Below are 20800 nucleotides of genomic sequence, written 5' to 3'. Positions count from 1 at the left end.
AGGAGAAGTCGGCCTGGCGTATTTGTACATGTCTAAGTGCTGTGTGTTTCCCTGGGAGAAATGCTTGTGGGAAGATTATATAGCTAAGGAAATCTTTTTCTTCAAAGTGTTAAAATGGTTAGGAGAGATAACACAAGTGGAAGAATAAGTAAAAACTTTTAAGGAAAAACATCAACATATTTTTAGTCAAAAGATGTATCTCCAAGTTTGCCTTACATATTTCTTCTCAAACTCCAACTATGCCCATAAATAGGGTAAGGTAGTGGAGTGTTGGAGAGAACAATTGAATTTCAAATTCCACAGAAGAAAATGAAGGCTAAAATAAGACCATAAAGAACAGAGTACTTTAAAAATGAAAACAAGGACTAATGAAATGAAGGGGAAAAAATCATTCTCTGCTGTATTGATATCAGCATTATCTAGTCTTGAGATGTTACAGCAATTAAGAGAATAAGTAAAGGGCCTTCCTTATCTTCTTACATGAGTAATAGAAAAAGTAACAGCTTTTTTCCTATTGTTAGCCTTTTCCTACCTTTTAAAAATAGTCCTGGTCGTATGATTGGGTTTGTTAACTCAACAAAGTATCTAGGCTTAAAAATTACCGTGACAATTTGGTTTTTGTTTTTTTCTATTGTTGTGCTACTTTAAAAGAGCAGGATTGTATTTCTAAATGCCCTCTTGTTTTTCCTATGTGAGGCTTGGATTCATAAAAGAAGAATCTCCCATTAGCCGGCTACGTGGACAGGAGGACGTAGACAGCAATCACACCACTTACCAGAGATTCATTCGCACACTGGAACACGTAACAGATATACTGGCTCAGCCCAGGCTCTGGTGACTCCCGACAGATAAAGCCAAAGTGATCAACATGCTTTATACCCTGGAAAGGAAAGAAGTGAGGTGTTTATGAGAATATGTCCTTTTACTCAACACTGTGGAAACCAACAGCAGTTCTATGCTTTGATACTTCAATGAATTTCTCCTTACAACACTGTGACAGGGGACATAATGTCATTGCAAATTTATATGGTGGTCTTTTGATATATAAAATAAAGGGTGAGAGCAAAAACCCAGATTGTTTGTTTGTTTCAGACAAACACTCTGTTTAGTCAGGGCCACAGATGGAAAAATGTGATGGCATGATCCATTGTCTCTTGTAATAAAACTGCTACTCAGTGATTGCAAGTAATGGAGTTTTCAATTTATTGGTGTTCTTAGAATAGGTACTCTGATGATTCATCATAAACCTTGTTCTTATCTACATGAGGCTAAGAATCAGAAAAACTACAACTGGCAATGCTCTAATTAAATGTCATGCAATTCCCTAAAGGATGCATTAAAAATACTAGAATATTTATCTATTTAGAGGCATTTAAGGAGCCACACCTGTTAGAAGACAATACATTAAAGAAATTATTGCAGATATCAATTATCCACATTCGCAAATCAATAACCATACTTCCTGAATGCAGGCTAAATAACCTTAGCTATATTTAATAAAAAATTCAGAATCTGGGCCCGCCGAGTGGCTCAGTTGGTTAAGAGCATGAGCTCTGAGCAACAGGACCACCGGTTCAATTCCCACATGGGCCAGTGAGCTGCAACCAAGCTGAGCTGCTGCTGAGCTGCCAACAGGTGGCAGGATGGCTCAGCTGGTGAGAGCACATGCTCCTAACAACAAGGTTGCCGGTTTGACTCCTGCATGGGAAGGTGGGCTACGCCTACCCACAACTCAGATTGAACACAGCACCTTGAGCTGAGTGGCCATGAGCTGCAGCCGGGCAGCCGGATGGTGACTAGACTTGGAGCTGAACTAGGTATGCCCTCCACAACTAAGATTAAGGGACAACTTCAATGGCTGTTCCCCTTCCCCAATTCCCCAATACTGTTCGCCCCCCTCAATTCCCCAATAAAATCTTTAAAAAAAATCAGAATCATCTGTGAATCTGTCAGCCTGAATATATACATACCAATTAGAAGACAGCACCTTGTTATGTTAATAGTAAGCATAAGATTTTGAAAAGCCAGGCAAAAAATTTAAAGTTCTCCTGCAGTGAAACAAATCTCAATGAAAAAAAAATTTGGCTTTGGGGTCACACAGATTTGTGCTTCAATCTTAGTTCAACCATCTACTAGGTATGAAACCTTGTGCTGGGCTGCTAATAAATACTTATGAGGTCCCATCTCTCATTTTAAAATAGTAGTAATGGCACTTATTGTTAAGAATTTTTGACATTTGGAGCTAAGAAATATCAATAATAGTCCCTGGCACGTCTGAGGATGGTAACCACTACTCTTGTAATAATAAACTCAGTCTTTCCAATGGATATGGAAAAAATAGCGAACTCTGATTTTTAAAAAGTCAATAAGAAGGAGTGAGGTTACAATTCATGAGGTAAAAGTCAGCTCCATCTGGTACAACTCACGATTAAAGAATATATTTTACTCCCAACAAACAAAAATTCTGAATCAGATAGCTTCACAGGTGAATTTTACCAAATATTTCAAAAAGAATTAACTTATTCTTCTCAAATTATTCCAAAAAATTCAAGAGGAGATAAGTCTCCCAAGCTCATTTTATGAGGCCAACATTACCCTGATTCCAAAATCGGACAAAGGCATTACAAAAAAAGGAAACTATAGGCCGATATCCCTAATGAACATACTTGTAGATGCAAATATCATCAACCAAATGTTAGCTAAACAAATTTAGCAATGCATTAAAAAGATAATACACAACGATCAAGTGGGCTTCATTCCTGGTGTGAGAGGTTGGTTCAATATCCACAAATCAATTAACATTACACCACGAAAACAAAATGAAAAATAAAATTCATATGGTCATATCAATAGAAGTAGAAAAAGCATTTGACAAAACCCAGCATCCATGTATGATCAAAACTCTCAGTAAAGTGGAAATAGGGGGAACATATCTCAATAATAAAGGCCGTATGACAAACCCACAATTAATATTATACTCAATTGGGAAAAGCTAAAACCATTCTCCTTAAGATCAGGAACAAGACAAGGATGCCTACTTTTACCACTTTTATTCAACATAGTATTGGAAGTCCTAGCCAAAGCAATCAGACAAGAAAAAGAAATAAAAGGCATCCAAATAGGAAAGTAAGAAGTAAAGCTATCATTTGTAGATGACATGATACTATAAAGAGAGAACCCCAAATATTCCACCAAAAAACTATTAGAACTAATAAATGAATTTAGTAAAGTACCAAAATACAAAATTAATATTCAGAAATCGGTTGCATTTTATACACCAATATCAAACTATCAGAAAAAGAAATTGTAAAAAAAAATCACATTTACAATTGCATAAAAAAAAATAAACAAAATACGTAGGAACAAATTTAACCAAGGATGTAAAAGACCTGTACTCAGAAAATCCTAAGATATTGAAAAGAGAAATTAAAGAAGATACAAATAAATGGAAACCTATACCATGCTCACAGATAAGAAGAATTAATATAGTTAAAATGTCCATACTACCCAAAAAATATATAAATGCAATGCAATTCCTATCAAAATACCAATGACATTTTTCACAAACTAGAACAAATAATCCTAAAATTTATATGGAACCCTAAAAGACCCTGAATAGCCATGGCAATCTTAAGAAGAACAAAGCTGGAGGTAACGTACTACCTGATATCAAATTATACTACAAGGCTACAGTAATCAAAACAGCATGGTATTAGCATAAAAATAGACACATAGATCAATAGAACAGAGTATAGAACCCAGAAATAAACCCATACCTATATGGTCACATAATCTATGACAAAGGAAGTAAGAATATACATTGGGGTAAAGACAGTGCATTCAATAAATGATGCTGGGGAAACTGGACAGATACATGCAAAAAAAAAATGAAACTAGACTACCTTTTATACCATATATAATACATTTAATCAAAATGGATTAAAACTTAAATGTAAGACTCAAAACCATCAAACTCCTAGAAGAAAATATAGAAAATAATTCTCAGATGCTACCCTTAGTAATATTTTTACTGATATATCTCCTCAGACAAGGGGAGCAAGAGAAAAAATAAACAAATGGGATTACATCAAACTAAAAAGTTTGTGCACAGCAAAGGAAACCATCAAGATGAAAAGACATTCTACTTAATGGGAGAAGATATTTGTCAATGATACACCTGATAAAGGTTTGATATCTAAAATTTATTTTTTAAAAACCTCATACACTCAACACCAAAAAAACAAACAATCCAAATAAAAAAATGGGCATAGGATCTGAATAGACATCTCCACAGAGGACATACAAATGGCCAATAGACATATGAAAAGATGCTAACGTCACTAATCATCAGAGAAATGCAAATAAAAACCACAATAAGATCACCTCACCCCTGTCAGAATGGACATAATAAATCAACCATCAACAAGTGTTGACAAGGATGTGGAGAAAACAGAACACTTGTGCTCTGTTGATGGGATTACAAATTGGTGCAGCCACTGTGGAAAACAGTATGAAGGTTCCTTAAAAAATTAAAAATATAATTACCTTATGACCCAGCAATTCCACTCCTGTGTATTTATCCAAAGAAATCCAAAACAATAATTTGAAAAGATATACGCACCCTTATGTTTACTGCAGTGCTATTCACAACAGGCAAGACATGGAAACAACTATAATGCCCATCGATAGACAATTGGATAAAGAAATTGTGGTACATTTATATAATGGAGTATTACTCTGCCACAAAAATGAGTGAAATACTACCATTTGCAACAACATGGATGGACCTAGAGGATATTATGCTAAGTGAAATTGGTCAGGCTGAGAAAGACAAATACCATATGATCTCACCTATGTGTGGAATCTAAAGAACAGAATAAATTAAAAACAAAACAGAAATAGGCTCATAGATACAGGAAATAAACTGATGGTTGCTAGATGGAAGTGGGGTTAAGGGATGGGTAAGAAAGGTGAAGGAATTAAGAAGTATAAATTGGTAGTTACCAAATAATCAGGAGGATGTGAAATACAATATGGGGAATATAGTCAATAATATTGTAAAAACTATGTATAGTGTCAGATGGGTGATAGGCTGATCAGAGGATTACTTCACAAATTCTAAAAATGCGTAACCAGGACACTGTACACCTGAAACTAATATAAAATATTCAATGTCAATTATAATTATACACACACGCACATAGTCATGGAATGTAAAGTACAGCATAGGGAATATAGGCGTCAGATGGGTAGTAGACTTGTGGGGGCTATCACTTTGTGAGGGGTGTAAATGCGTAATCATTATATAGTTTTGTACACCTGAAGCTAATAATAAAAACATATATATCTTTTACTAGCTTAGTACTAAATGGGAAAAATTCATAGGACCTCATTAGCTCAGTGAGCTTTCAGTCAAAGGTACTCTTTCCAATAAAGAAAACCACTGTCTTATTCCACATGCTTGCCAGGGACAGTCCTACAGACTTTGAAAAAAGAAACGTTTATAGGTGTGCATGTTTTTGTTTGTTTTCTTTTCTTTCTTTTTTTTTTTTTTAGCTGAGCCATCCTGCCACCTGTTGGCAGCTCAGCTTGGGCCGGGAATTGAACCAGTGACCCTGCCACTCAGAGCTTGCACTCTTGAGTGAGCTCTTAACCAACTGAGCCACTCGTCCAGCCCATAGGTGTGCATGTTTTTAAAAACACGCCTGTGTCAGAATGTGGCCACATTATATCAGTTCAAGTCTGTGGAAATAAGTAATAAGAACAGGGCCACTCAGTGAGGAGCAGAGGGTTAACCTGACAATTATTCCAATCAAAGGCATTTCCACAAATTACCTTCGTTTTTGTTTAATTCTTTTCCTGGACCAAAATGTCAAAATAGAAAGCTTCCTTTAAAAAAATAAAGGGGTGGGGGAGCAAAAATCACATTTGAACTGCCAGTTTTATATATTTGGTTTAGCTGGTTCTTTTTTTTTCTCTCGCGCGCCCTTTTTTTTTTCTTTAGATGCTCAATGAGCTTTGCTAATTTTCTTACTGAAAAGCTTGGGGACTGTGTGGGACAAGAGGCACAAGTTTTTGGGATGACTCTTCATGTTCTGAAGGGCAGGAACTACCCTAGTTTGTACACCACTCTCTCACTAGAAACTGGCACAAGTCCCTACATGCAGAAATATCCATTTGACATTTATTGAATACCTAAGTGTTAAGCTCTGTCTTAACACATCTTATTCTGATATGCCCTACAGAATAAGACACCATAGCATAAGACACCTGCCCTCACAGAGCTTATGATCTTGCAGGGACTCTCAGAAGGGAAACAGCATTAAGTGAGGCTGAGCTGAATAATTAACAAGATGTACAAAAGCTGGTCACTTTCAAAGGAAAGAATATCTAAATATCATACCTATGGGAATGTTAACTCCAAAATTTTATTAAAAGGCAGTCTTAATTTTTCAACATTAAAATATAGGAAGGGATCTTTAGAAGATCCAGGTCCCTGAAGGTACATCTAAGTCACCTTGCTCGGAAAGAAGTTAATCCTTCTCTATTCCAGTGACCACATCAGAGGCATCCTTGCATTTCTAATCCTCCCATATTTACATTTAGATACCCCCTCTACTCCAGCATCTTCAAACATTCTATGTTTACAATATAACAGAGGGTGCCAAAAAAATATATACAAAGTTTAAGAAAGGAAAACTGCATTAAAATTGTATCACTCAATATATACTGGTAACAAAAGATAAATACAAGTCACATTTGACTTCTGCAATTACAAGAGGTGCTCAAAGTGGTTACCATCATCGTCCAGACACTTCTGATTACAGCGAACTACTGCTTGAGCAATGTTGACCAAAGTGTCCACTTGTATACGTTTACTAGGCACCCCCGGTATTTAGGTAATTCTAACTTTTCGATAGATATTCTAAACTATTACTATGGTATTTAGGACACTAGTTTGTGCCCAATGTACACATTTAGCTATATCAATTATTTTGAAAACTTTCAAGTACATAGTTTGTGAATTGAAAATAAACAAAAGAATAAAAATATACCAAAACCTTCTTTTCAAAATTTACATGAATAGAAGTCGAAAGTACTAGTTCTCCTTTTACTGCCTACTCTGGTATGAAAAGCAAACATGACTCAGTAATACCCACAGGCCCAAGATTCTGAGGAATATCATCTATGAAGGTATTTTCAAAAGAACCCTCCACCACAAAAATTCCATCATGGAAGAAATTTGCTGAAGTGATGCTATGAGTAGAAAGGGTTGATGGAAATGAGAACAAACTATGATGATACTGAGAAACCGGTACAGGATTTTGTTACTGGCATAGACACAAACACATAAACACTCTTTGTTTAAGACAAATCCACTTAAAAAATAAAAATTAAAAAAAATGGTAAAATTTGAAGGGGTTTAAACCCAGTTATTTTGTGGTTAATTCAGAAACAAGATTTAGTTGGTTTCTTCAAATAGTCTGATCCATTTCAATACATACCTGTGAACAAGAAGAAATATCTTTAAAATTCTTCTCAAGCACAACTGATTTAGTATCTGGACTGATGAGGTTAATTTCAAATCGCCCAACCTGAAAAATGAAAACATTCCAATTAATTTCAACTCACAAGGACCTAACAACTTAATTCACAATTAAATATTCAACTATAACATAGACTCAAATGCTACATCCAGTTATACGTATTCACACATGCTTCATCATCCAATCCAACCAATATTTTAACTCCAAATACCAGCTGCCTCATAACATTTCTTCCTTTTGCTAAAACTCATGAAAATTATGTTGGTCCTAATTTACAAGAGACAAGAAACCATTTTTTTCCAGATTAAAAGTGATTGTCTTTTCACACAGCCACACACAAATGCAACCTTTCCTTACTCCATGATTTCTAAAATTACAAATTATTTGATATTTATAATCATACTTTCTCCCAAATGGTCAACAAAAAGATAACTTTTGCCATTGGGAAGACAAGTTAAAATTTTTGAAACTAAACAACCATTCAGAAAAATTAACAGCAAAGACTGTGGCTAAGAAAAAGAATGAGTCTGATAGTCCAAAGAAGAGGCGAAACGGTTTACAAATCACCAAAGAAAAAACTATACTTTAATTACATGCCTAGACTTATCAAAAACAAAACAGGACAAAACAAAAGTAAAGAACTTGTGAACTTCTGATAAAGCAAATATTACACACACGGGCTGTTTACCAAGGCACGCTGTGGAATTTCCTTCTACTGGATTCTTTATAATGGGATAAAAGGCCAGCCACTCATTTTTTAAAGAAAACTCAAATCTTACAAGTTGAGGATTAGAGAACCTCTACAGGACGTTGTTACAAATTAAGCTCTTTTAAGTGGAACTTGACATTTTCTATACCCTGTACAACTTCAAAAACTGCTCTTTTTAGAATTAAGATGTATCTTTTACATACACCTATAAAATATCCTGCGCCAAATTATTTTTTTAATCACCGATCCAGTAAATTATCAGCCCTATGATGTGTCTTTAACCTTCTCTTTTGTGTGTAGTCTCATCTGAAAATACACTGATGTGCCTCTGGACTTTTCTTTTTTTAATCTCTAGAACACTTTCTCCTCCCTGCCTAATCACACTCTCCAGATTCATATCTTTAAATCTTTTATAAAATTAGCTTTCTGCAGTTATTTTTTTATAAAATCAACATTTATTGAAGAATCCCCTTAAGGCATACTGCTGGTGATACTAAGAGTAATCTTCTATTCTTACTCCTTCCACCAGCTTTCCAGGGTGCTCCTTTATTTTAATTGCGTTTTTCTCCATCGCTCCCTGTCCGGCTCCTTCATTTCTTACAATCCACCTTCCATGTCTGCCTGCCAGCCCTTCTCTCCTTTCCTTTGCTCTCGCTCCATCTGCCTTATCTGCTTCCCAGGGAGGAAGAAATAAAGGCTGGATTGTTGCAGAATGAGGAAGTGGGAGGAGCCGGACGCCTGGCTGCTTCTGTCTAGCCATGGGCGATGACAGGCCCGAGAGCCCCCCGCCAGGACAGCACCTGAAACAGCATGGTTCTGTTCTTCTCTGAGTCCGAGGGCTGTACGTGACTGGGCGCGCTGGCGTGTCTCTTTCGCGCCTGTGGTTTTTGGCTGTTCTCATGGACTTTCCTTTGCAGGACACCGGTGACGCTGCTGCACCGAGACCGGAACTCCTGCTGTTCATCAAAGCCAGAATCTTCCAAAATCCGCTCAGGGAAGCAGAATCGAGAGCTGGACAGCCCACCAGGCTGGCTGGGCACGGCTGGAAAGACGGGGTGGGTGTTGTTGACGCCATCCCCTTCCTCCAACAGAATATCTGAGGGTGAACTGGGCCCCTCGACCTCGAAGACCACTGGGTCACTGCGGGCATCCGGGCCACGCGGCTCGCCCTGGATCCTCAGGCGCTGCTGCTCGTGCAGGCTGAACTTTTCAATGCAGTCGTCGATGAGGCTGGACGGGGCCTTCTTGTGGGTCACGGTCACCTTTCCACAGTACAGGACTTCGAACTTCTGAGAGTTGTAAAAGGCATCCTCACTGTCTTTGCTGGGTTTGGCATCCTCTTTCATGGCAGCTTTAGACAACTGCCTTATGCTGCTGATAACATCAGGAACCTGGAGAAGAAAGTTACATTATACACCTGTTAGAACAGCTACCATCAAAAAGACCAAAAGCCCGCTGGGATGCGGGGCAACTGAAATTCTCATACATTGTCTGCAGAAATGTACAATGGCACAACCTCTTCAGAAAACTGTTTGGCAGTTTCTTAGGAATTAAACGTAGACCTGTCTCCCACCCAGTTGTTCCACATCTAGAGATTTGGCTAAAGGCCCTGAAAACATATGTCCGCACAAAGGCTTATACACAAATATTCACAGAAGCCTTAGTCACAATGCCCCCAAATGGGAAACTACCCAAAAATGGTCATCAAGCAAACACTCACTCATCATCAGGGAAATGCAAATCAAAACCACAATGAGACATTACCTCACACCTGTTAGAATGATATCATCAAAAAGACAAGAGATAACAAGTGCTGGTGAGGATGTGGGAAAAAGAGAACCCTGTGCACTGTTGCTGGGAATTAAATGGGTACAGCCACTGTGGACAACAGTGTAGAGGTTCCTCAAAATATTAAAACTAGAACTAACATATGATCCAGCAATCCCGATTCTGGGTATGTATACAAAGGAAACAAAATCCCAATCTTGAAAAGATATCTCTACCCATGTTCACTGCAACATTGTTCAAAATAGCCAGGGCATGAAAATAACCTAAGTGTCTGGCAACAGATGAACGGATAAAGAACACACACACACTCTCTCTCTCTCTCTCTCTCTCTCTCTCTCTCTCTCTCTCTCTCTCTCTCTCTCTCTCTGTCTCTCTCTCATATTATTTAGCCATAAAAAAAGAAGGAAATCCTGCCATTTGTGACATTGATGGACCTTGAGAGCATTATGCTACGTGAAGTCAGACAGAGACAAATAGTATATGATCTCACTTTTATGTGGAATCTTAAGAAAATAAATAAAATAGAAACAGACTCCTAGAAATGGAGAGCAAACTGGTGATTGCCAGAGGCAAGGACGTATGGGTGGGGAGAATATGTGAAGTTGGTCAAGGCACAAACTTCCAGTGATAAGATAAATAAGTTTTTGGATGTCATATACAGCATGACCGCTATAATTAATAATACTATATATTTGAAAGTTGCTAAGAAAGTAGATCTTAAAAGTTCTCATCATAAGAAAAAATTGTAACTATGTGAGATGAGTGATGTTAACTAAACTTACTGTGGTAATCATTTCACAATACATCCATGTATCCAATCGTCATGTTGTACACCTTAAACTAATACAACGTTATATGTCAATTACATCTCAATAAAACTGATGGGAAAAAAGTGGAATGAATAAACAAATATGGCATAGTCACACAATGGAATACTACTCATCATCTGTCACTCAGTTTACTGCAATCACCTTTTACTGGTGTCCCTTGCCTCCTTCAATCTATTCTCAAAAGTCAAAAGGATCCTTTTTAAACTTAAGTCATGATACTCACCTGCAAATCCTCCAAGCTCCCAATTTCACTAAGAGTAAAAGGCAAGATCCTTACCACGTCCTACAAAGCCTTTGCCATCTGCATATGTACATACATCTATATTAAATATGCATTTCAGCTATACATCCTCCATATGACCTCTAGAGGGTTAACCTGGATTTTCATCTTTCCAGCCTCACCTGATTTCCTCTGACCTTACTCCTAATTACATCTCCTCTCTCGCACTCTGCTCCAGCCAAACCAGCCTCCTAGCTATTCCTTAAAAGTGCCAGGCGCACTTCTCCCTCAAGCTCTCTGAACTCCATGCTCCTCCACTGATAAGTAAGTCCCTTGTGAGGCCACACCCACCCCCCATTCCACCTCTCTCGCTCTCTCTCTCTCTCTCTCTCTCTCTCTCTCTCTCTCTCTCTCTGACACAGCCAGCATTCCCCTGGATTTCCCCCCTACTTTATTACTCTTTATAGCACCACCTTTAACATTCTGTATAATTTATTTGCTAGAATGTAAGCACTAGGAGGATGGTGGTTTCTATTTTGTCTTTTTTGTTCTTTTTCATTTCTTCTTTGTTGTATCCCCAGAGCCTAGAACAATTCCTGGTACATATTAGATCCTCAATATTTGTACTGACCAAAAAATAAAAATAAAAAAACACCTGTTTTGGTAATTTTTATTTTTGTTTTTGGAGAATGAGGAGATCATCTTATACTCAGGGTTGCTTCACATTCAGACTTCTATGGTCTATCTTCAAATCTTCTGGCACCAATTCTAAATCCAGAATTTCTTCTCTTTCATTTGATTATTTTGTATATATATTGCCAGAGAATTCACAGTCTAAAAATCACAACAACTTCAGCTGGCTGGTATGAGTATTTCCTATGAAAAAATAAAGTCCAAACACTATCATTTCATTGACTCACCCTGAACACTTGACATGTCTCAGGGAAAAAGTCAGGTGTTTTGTGCTAAAGCATGACCAGCAACCTAAGCCCTCTGACGTTTTCTTTTTATTTTAGTACCTGATAATATCCAAAGCTATGGAGACTGAGCTCGCTTACCCTAAACCCCACAAAAGGCAGGATGGTTCTAGCGAGTTGATAGACTGATACCTTCTTCCTCAAAAACCATATTTTAATTAAATACTTCATCTGAGTTTGCAACCTATTGAGCTCCTAAATTTTCAAACATATCTCTACAAAAGTGCAGAATCAGAAATTATTATCTGTAGGATTTTTTTTTTGAACCTGCAGAATTTTGATCTTGTTACAAATATTTAAATTATTTTGGTGTGGTATTAGACTTATATATTCCACCACTAAGGCTGCAAATAAAGCCGATTCAACCTCAGGTGTGTCAATTACTCTATATTACATGTTTGTACTTTTTCTCTACCATTATATCGAGAGCTCTTATATGAGGATCTGATTAGTGGCTGAATCTATATACTCTCACAGGACACTTTGTGACCACAAGTAAAGGCTCAACACCTAAATATAAATCAGTTAATGACCATCTTATAATACAAGCAAAGCTCATCATCTGGACTGAACTGAGTAATCTATCTTCCAATAATTGGAGTTGTTAATTACACACTAAAACACAAATTCTAGTTGCCTATACAACCTTTTCTCAAGTCATGACTAACCACAGCTTTCAATGACCTGGGCTGCAGAGAGACTGACTGGGAGACTGATCTAACAACACTCAGCTCTGTGTTTGCTTATAATTACGTGAAAGACACATATAAAAATTAACATTACACAGCCCCTGTCAACCTAATCAGAGCTCACACCAGAAGGGGCACACTGATAAAGCAAGAACAGTAAAATATCCATAGTGGGAAAATGAGTTATCAGAGAGCCGTGAAAACCTTCTACTGAAGGATATGTTTAAGGGATCAATTAGAAGCAGCACAAGAGAAATAAAATCTCTATCCAGTACTTGCACATAAACCTATTCTGAGAAAACAGTATTCTCCTATAGGATAGTATTAACTGACATATATTTATATGTATATTTATATTTTTTAAATGAATTTGATTCCTTGTATGTATTTTTTAACATCTTTTTTTTTTTCTCTCTATTATACTGTCAGCTCTTGAGTGAAACCATGAGTTGTGGTGATTTTGTATCTTACTAGAGCTCTTTCATATGACCACTGGGAAGGTGTTGTGTGCTCAGAAGAAATTGGGTGGCTGTTGTCAGAAAACAGGCACATAAACAGTAGTGAATAAACTACCTAGAACCCGATAAAAGTTCTTCGAGAGTGAGATAGGTTTAGCAAATTCCTGTAGATAATTCAAGAGATCTGCTAGCCCCCAAAATGGAGAGCCATGGCTTTCCACTGTGCTCAGAGCTCACCTCAACTAGGAAGTGAATGTGTGTGTCAGGAATGTCTCCAGGTGCTATGCAGCACCTCAAGCTACACACTGGAGGAACGCACTCTAGTTTTTTAAACCCTGACTGTGAAAAACGCCATTGCTCAGAATCGGCCTATATCCCACACAGCCTGATGAGGATTTAATGCCAATTCAAGGCAAGGATTTTATTCTGTGGCAGCGCATACTATTTAACATAAAACAAAACAAAACAAAAAGACTCTACCACACTAGAAATTCTATCCCCAGCTTTACCATAAGTTTTTGCTATCCTGCCTCCCAGAGTTTCCACACCAGTCAAGAGGGTGGGCGGGTGAGGAAAACTAGATAGACAGATGGTCAATCAGGTCTCATCAAGATCCAAATTTCTGTGGGTTTATTTTTGCATCAATGCCAATATAGGAGCAAGATAATGTACATTAAAAGGAGACGGAAAATTCATCTCTAATTAAGCCAGAAATATTCTAAGTCACTGAAATTATTCATTTCCATTAATACACAATTATCGATTCAACAAATGATAAAATAAATGGGACTGTTTTTCAAATGCTTCATATTTCAAAAAAGCACAGTGCCACCTTTAGCTAGTATTTTGTCGTTACACTTCAGTAACCTCACTAAAATAATTTAGATTCAAGTATCAAAATTTAGACATTAAAGCAAGTCTTCAATCTAGAGAAAAATTTGTCACTAGATCCCTGACTGTCATGCTGTTGTTTCTCATATATTGTCATAATTAGTTATCACACTCCAAGAAATTCAGGGGTATGTCAAAATTATATTTTGCCTGACTTCGGAAGAAAACAAATTCTGCAACTACAACACAATAATGTTTAAAGATCTAAGCAAACACAGGGTAAAAATCTAGATCATTAAAAGCACAAGGAAAGATACCTTCGGTCAGGAATCCAGTTGAAGGTCTTTCTTCAAGAGCATTGAATATACCAAACTGATTAATCCTCAGTATTAGTCTTCTGTCACACTTAAGAAGTTCTCTTTCTTTTTAAATAAGTCAGCAGTGATTTAATTGTGTTCGTTAAAGTCCACGTTATCACTATGCAGCCAGTTATAAAACTGTCCAGGAATAACCGTTATTGCTTCAAAAGTAAAGTATTTCCTGACTCTGCAATCAGGAAACACACTGATTGTTTAGGACCACAGAGCAGAAGTTTAGCTTTCTTTAAAAAGAAACATTTTAAATTTGATAGCCATTGTCTTTCTTCTGCTGTTTAAATAATCGCAAGCATGCAAGTACTCATTAATACTGAAGGTAAGAGAAGATTAATCTACAGTACAACGTCTTTTTTCCTCATAGAGTTCATTGATAAACAGACAAACCTCAGCAAACATTTAAAATTAGATACAAATATGAATGTGAGAATAAGCTTCTTAAAACATATTTACAGCAAAAAAAACTGATATGCGCTTAACTGCTTGATTCCTTATTAATCTTCATAATTATAGTATGCACAGCAAAATGTAAGTAAATATAAAAAAGGAAAAAGTGTAAAAAAATAAATTGAGGAAAACATTAGGAAACATTTCAAGTAAACTGAAAAAAACTGCCTAATGAAAAAAACTAACAATTTAAACTCGTCTCAAATAAAGACAGTATGGAAAAAAAATAAATTTGCTTTGGAAATAATGCATTCCTTTAGGGGGAGAGTAGATTTCCTTTCTAATTATGTTTTACTTAAGAAACTATTAACGTCAACTCAGCATTTTGAGAAAATACTAAATGGGTCATTTAATGTTATAATTTCTATGTGGCTTTTAAAATCTTATTTTCAATCAATGGAAAGTGATCAGAAGGTATTCATACATCATGACGTAGTTCATATTAAGGAAACGCTAACCATTATCTAGGAACCCATGGGGTTTTTCCAGCCCCAGTTACTTTGGAATCAATCTGTTTTGCCGTTTTTAAGATGAGGCTGTCTGACAATCTTAATGAGAAATAAAACTGATTTGTAAATCATTTCCATTTTTATCCAAAAGTATTTAGTGATTCTTTGTATTTAGCTAAAAATATAAATTAATATTTTAAGTTATATTTTGCATAATTGGTATGAAGATCAAAAAGAGGTCTAGTTTTCACTAGGTGTAGATTAAAAATCAACTAGACTAATAGAGATATTAAAATTACAGGATTTTAAAACAAAAGATGACCTTAGAATCACTTGGTCAGCACTATCTTGTTTTACAGATGTGGAAACAAACTGTTTACATCAAAAGTGAAGAATTAAAGAAAGAAGAAAATAATGAGATTACAAAAAATGGGACTGTTTGCGGCCAAAGATAGCAGAATGTCTCTGCGACTTACACCACAGTCATACAAGTTACTTGGCTTTTGAATCTTGGGCTTAAGCCAAAACAGTTTCCTCTCAGAGCAGGCTTTAGTTCCTAGATATTCTCAGTCACTTTGCTCTAAACTTCTTTTTTGGCTCAGCTCCTCTCTAACTGCTGCTTTCTTGGTGGCTTCTGAGTTAGCTTAAGCATCAGAGAGAAATTCCTTAAACCTTTCAGCTAAGTTCTTCCCTCCTATTGACTCATCATATCATTGAATTCCCTCTATGGAAGATATGATTTGTGCCTTACGACCGTTCCAAATTTGCAAAAGTGATCAGACATAAAATATATGAGGGTAACTCAGAAGAAATCCAGGAAATCACACAACTGGATTAAGAGAATGGAATGTCTCGACTGACTAGTAACTGCGTTTAGTGCTAGAGGAAAAGATGAGAATAACAAGACAAAAGATGGGGTGGTTATAAGAAGTTAGATGGTGGCAGACAGGAAAGGACAGTCCTTTTCAAATTCCCTTTCAAAAGCAAAGTCATTATTTTAAAAGTGGATTAGTCCACAGCATGGTATATTAGAAAAGTAAGTAACATGCAGTTAGAGGTCTTGAGCTTAAAGCCCCATTCCAATATCTATTATTGTCTGTGGAAAAGACACCATATTCTTCTTGCCCTCTGGTTTTTCTTCTGCAAAATGGGAGGTACCATGTTTATTCCAGAGGGAAGCTGGAAAATTTAAATTAAATGTGCAAATGTGCCTGACACAGTGCTGGGACAGCGAAAGTATTAAATAATGTTTAATTAAAAAATGTAAGTCAGATTTACATTGTGTAGGGAGATGGAAGAAATGAAAACCTCCTCAATAACACTGCTTTCATGAAATTTAAATTGAAGCAGGGGGTGTTTAATAAATAAGTAAAATACAAAGCATTTTAGATAGTGAAAAATGCCGAGGAGAAAAACAATACAGGGAAAGGGAACAAAAAATTTGGAAAGGGTGGCAGAATAGTTGCAATCTTAGAGAAAGGACTCTCTATAAGATATTTAAGTAAAATTCTAAGGTCAACAAGGAAATGAGCCATACACATATCTGGGGGAGGAACATTCCAGGCAGATGGAACATCAAATACCAAGGTCTTGAAGCAAAAATCTGCCTGGCTTGTTCAGGGAACTTCAAGGAGCCAGTGTGGCTGGATATGAGTGAGTGAGTACAAGTTTATGGAAGAGGCATTGTGGGGAACAGGGAACATCAAACTCATGCAGCACCTTGAAAGGACTTTAGCTTTTACTCTTAGTGAGACAGAAAGGCTGCTGAGTTATGTATTTAAAGGATGCCTTTGGCTGCTGTGTGGAGAATAGATGGCACGGGTGATGGGGCAGGAGCCTACTGCACCCGTCCAGGGTGAACCAATGGTGGTTCACACAAGAGCAACAGCAAGGAGAGTGGAAAGAAGCTTAAGGTTCTGGATATAATTTTAAAGGCACAGTCAAGATGATTTGTTGAAGGAACTATTGTGGTATGTAAGAGAAGGAGAGGAGGAATGGGTGCACTTTAAGGATTTTGGCCAGAGGAACTAGAAAAAACGGAGCTGCAGTGAAACAGGTTGAGGGTGGGGTGTGGTTTGAAGAGCGCAGGTGCTTAGTTTTGGATATGTTAATTTTGAGAAACTTAGACACGTCCAAGGGGAGATGTCAGCAGGCAGCTGAATATATGCATCTAGAGCTCAGGAGACAGAATAGAACTGAGAAAGAAAAATTGGAAGGTATTAGCATATAGGTGGTATGTAAAGCCATAAGTTCATCAATAGAGTGAGTACGTGAATACAGATGACAAAGAGCAGAAATGGAGAGAGAGAGAGAGAGAGAGAGAGAGAGAGAGAGAGAGAGAGAGAAGAGGGAACACGCTAGGCAGAGAGAGGGCACTATCTCCAGGAAACAACCCCTGAGGCACATAATGCTTATAGTTTGGGAAGTGGAAAGACATGAGCAAAGGAAAACACAGCAAGAGCCAGGGTAAAACCAGGTGACAATGGTATCCTGAAGCCAAGCAAAGGAGGTTTCCAAGAAGGAGAGAGTAATCAATATGAGATTATATATGACTTTGACAAGAAAAATTTTGGTCGGGGCTTGGAGCATAAATCCTACGGAGTGGGCTCCAATGAAAATCTCAGGAACAAAATCCAAAACAACAGGTACAGACAATCTATTAGGGCAGTAGCTGGAGGTACAGTGAGTCAAAAGAGGATTCTCTCATAGAAAGAAAAAATGCCAGCTTCCAATAGAGAATATCTAGTAGGGAATGGGGACATTGACGATCTAGAGCAGGGATCAGCAAACTTTTGAGACTGAAGAGCCGCCAGGGGTCAGCAAACTGCGGCTCACAAACTGTGGCTCTGAAGTAAAATTAAAAATGAAAATAAAACTATCAAAGTTTCACTTATAAAATTTTTTAAAAATATTATTCACATAATGGTGATTATGTAAAAATATATTTATGGCTCTCGAATAATTTTTAAATTGTTGTGAGGGACAGGATTGGCTCTTATAGGGGTCAGCAAACTTTTGAGACAAAACGTACCCAAAGAGCTGCATGTGGCTCATGAACCGCAGTTTGCTGACCCGTGATCTAGAAAAAGAATTGCTGACAATGTCCATAAGTAGGCAAGAGGGACAGAATCTAGGGAACAATGGAAGAATTTGAATGGACCCACAGGCATGCACAGTTCATCTCAAAGGGAAAGGCAGAATATAAAAGTGCAGATGCAGAAAGACATGGTGGTGGGAGTTTGGAGAATTTCCCCTCTGACTGCTTAAATTTTCTCAATAAAATAGAAAGCATGATCATCAGCTGATGGAGAAGATCAAATGCAGTATTGAACACGAAACATTGAACTCGAGGCTGACTATAGGTAAAATTATGAAATGAAGTGATCTTTCAAACCCTCAGGCTACCCTTTCTATGTTCCAATGTTGTCAAAATGTGACCACCCTACAACACTTTCATAGGGAAATGTGCATTTTATGTTCACGAGACCCACAATTTCAAATGCAGCATAGCTCTTTACCCAACTACAAAGTACTTTCAATGTGAGATCAACCTACTACTTGTTTCTTCAACTAGATGCTTTCTAGTCATCAAATTAGTCCTATTATTTGCTTCATGCTCACATTTTTTAAAGTGTACAGTTTAAAATCAATAACCCTCTAGCCAGGCTAACTAGGAAAAAAAAAGGGAAAGAGGAGACACATTACTAATATCAGAAATGAAAAAAGGGACATCGCTACAGATCCCATGGAAATTAAAAGAACAATAAAAGAATACTATGAACACTCTATGCCCAGAAACTTAATATCCTAAATGTAATAGATCAATTCCTTGAATGACACAATCTACCAAAACTGACACAAGAAGAAACAGATGATCTGTATAGTCCTACATCTATTAAAGAAATTGAATCAATGATTACTAATCTTCCAAACCAGAAAGTACTAGGCCCAGATGGGTTCAGTGGTGAATTCTATAAAACATTTAAGGAAGAAATTAAACCAATTTTTTACAATCTCTTCCAGAGGAAAGTAGTTGAGAAAATGCTTCCTAATTCATTCTGTGAAGCCAGTATTAACTTAATACCCAAACCAGACAAAGATATTACAAGAAAAGAAAAACTATAGATCAACTATCTCTCATGAACCTAGGTATAAAAATCCTTAGCAAAATATTAGCAAATCAAATACAAAAAAGCATTAAAAAAATTATACCCCAAGACTAGGTGGGATTTTTCCCAGGTATGCAAGACTGGATCAACATTTGAAAATCAATTAATGTAATCCATCACATCAACAGACTAAAAAAGAAAAGTCACATGATCATGACAATAGATGCAGAAAAGGCATTTGACAAAATCCAATATCCATTCATTACAAAACCTCTTAGCAAACTAGAAACACAGAGAAACTTCCTCAACTTGATCACAACTAGCTACAAAAAACCTAGAGCTAACATCATATATAATGGTGAAAAATTCAAAGCTTTCCTACTAAAATCAGATACAAGGCTAGGATGTCCCCCTCTCCTCACTCCTTTTCAATATCACACTGTAAGTCCTTGATAATGCAATCGAGCAAGAAAGCAAAACAAAAGGTATAAAGATGGGGAAGGAAGAAATAAAACTATCTTTCTTCTCAGATAACATAACTGCCAATGTAAAAAATCTCAAAGAATTAACAACAAAAACAACCTAGAACTAATAAGCAATTATAGCAAGGTTGCAGGTTACAAGGTTAACATACAAAAGTCAACTGCTTTCCTATATGCCAGCTATGAACAAGTGCAATTTGAAATTAAAAACACAATACCATTGACATTAACACCCCCCAAAATGAAATACTTAGGTATAAATCTAACAATATCTGTATAAAATCTATATGAGGAAAACTATAAAACTCTGATGAACATAATCAAAGAAAAACTAAATAACTGGAGAGACAGTCCATGTTCATGGTTAGCAAGACTCAATATTGTCCAGATGTCAGTTCTTCCCAACTTGACCTATAGACTCAATGCAATTCCAATCAAAATCCCCAGCATGTTATTTTATAGATATTGACAAAATGATTTTAAAGTTTATATGGAGAGACAAAAGACCCAGAACAGCCAACACAGTATTAAAGGAGAAGAACAAAGTTGGAGGACTGATGCTACCGACTTCAAGACTTACTATAAAGCTACAGTAATCAAGACAGTGTGATATTGGTGAAAGAATAAGCAAACAAAGATCAATGGAACACAACAGACAGCCCCAAATAGACCAACCTAAATATAGTCAAGTGATCTCTGACAAAGTAGTAAAGAAAACACATTAGTTGAGTCTCCTCAACAAATGGTGCTGGAACAACTGGGCAACCACTTTCAAAAAAATGAACCTAGACACAGACCTTACACCCTTTATATAAAGTAACTGAAAATGGATTATACACGTATCTGTAAATTTCAAAAGTATAAAACTCCTAGAACATAACATAGGAAAA

The 20800-nt window shown here is 36.8% G+C and overlaps 1 protein-coding gene across 5 annotated transcripts in view; it reads right to left on the bottom strand.

Moving 5' to 3' along the window:
- The window catches only part of TBC1D4 (TBC1 domain family member 4), a 182717-nt gene that overhangs the window by 70488 nt on the left and 91429 nt on the right, over positions 1-20800 (bottom strand). For 4 of the 5 annotated variants that reach the window (XM_019628687.1, XM_019628688.1, XM_019628689.1 and 1 more), the window contains exons 2-4: positions 9057-9647; positions 7506-7595; positions 776-880 (exon numbers count right to left, since the gene is read on the bottom strand). In XM_019628687.1, the coding sequence (XP_019484232.1) occupies positions 776-880; positions 7506-7595; positions 9057-9647 (786 nt within the window). Of the gene's footprint in view, positions 1-775; positions 881-7505; positions 7596-9056; positions 9648-14366; positions 14472-20800 lie in introns of those variants that run through there. The other variant, XM_019628691.1, reaches the window with a different exon arrangement.

Source organism: Hipposideros armiger, unplaced genomic scaffold, assembly GCF_001890085.2.
Source record: "Hipposideros armiger isolate ML-2016 unplaced genomic scaffold, ASM189008v1 scaffold_806, whole genome shotgun sequence".
Classification (NCBI taxonomy): Eukaryota; Metazoa; Chordata; class Mammalia; order Chiroptera; family Hipposideridae; genus Hipposideros; species Hipposideros armiger.
This window is presented reverse-complemented; position numbering and strand designations above follow the sequence as displayed.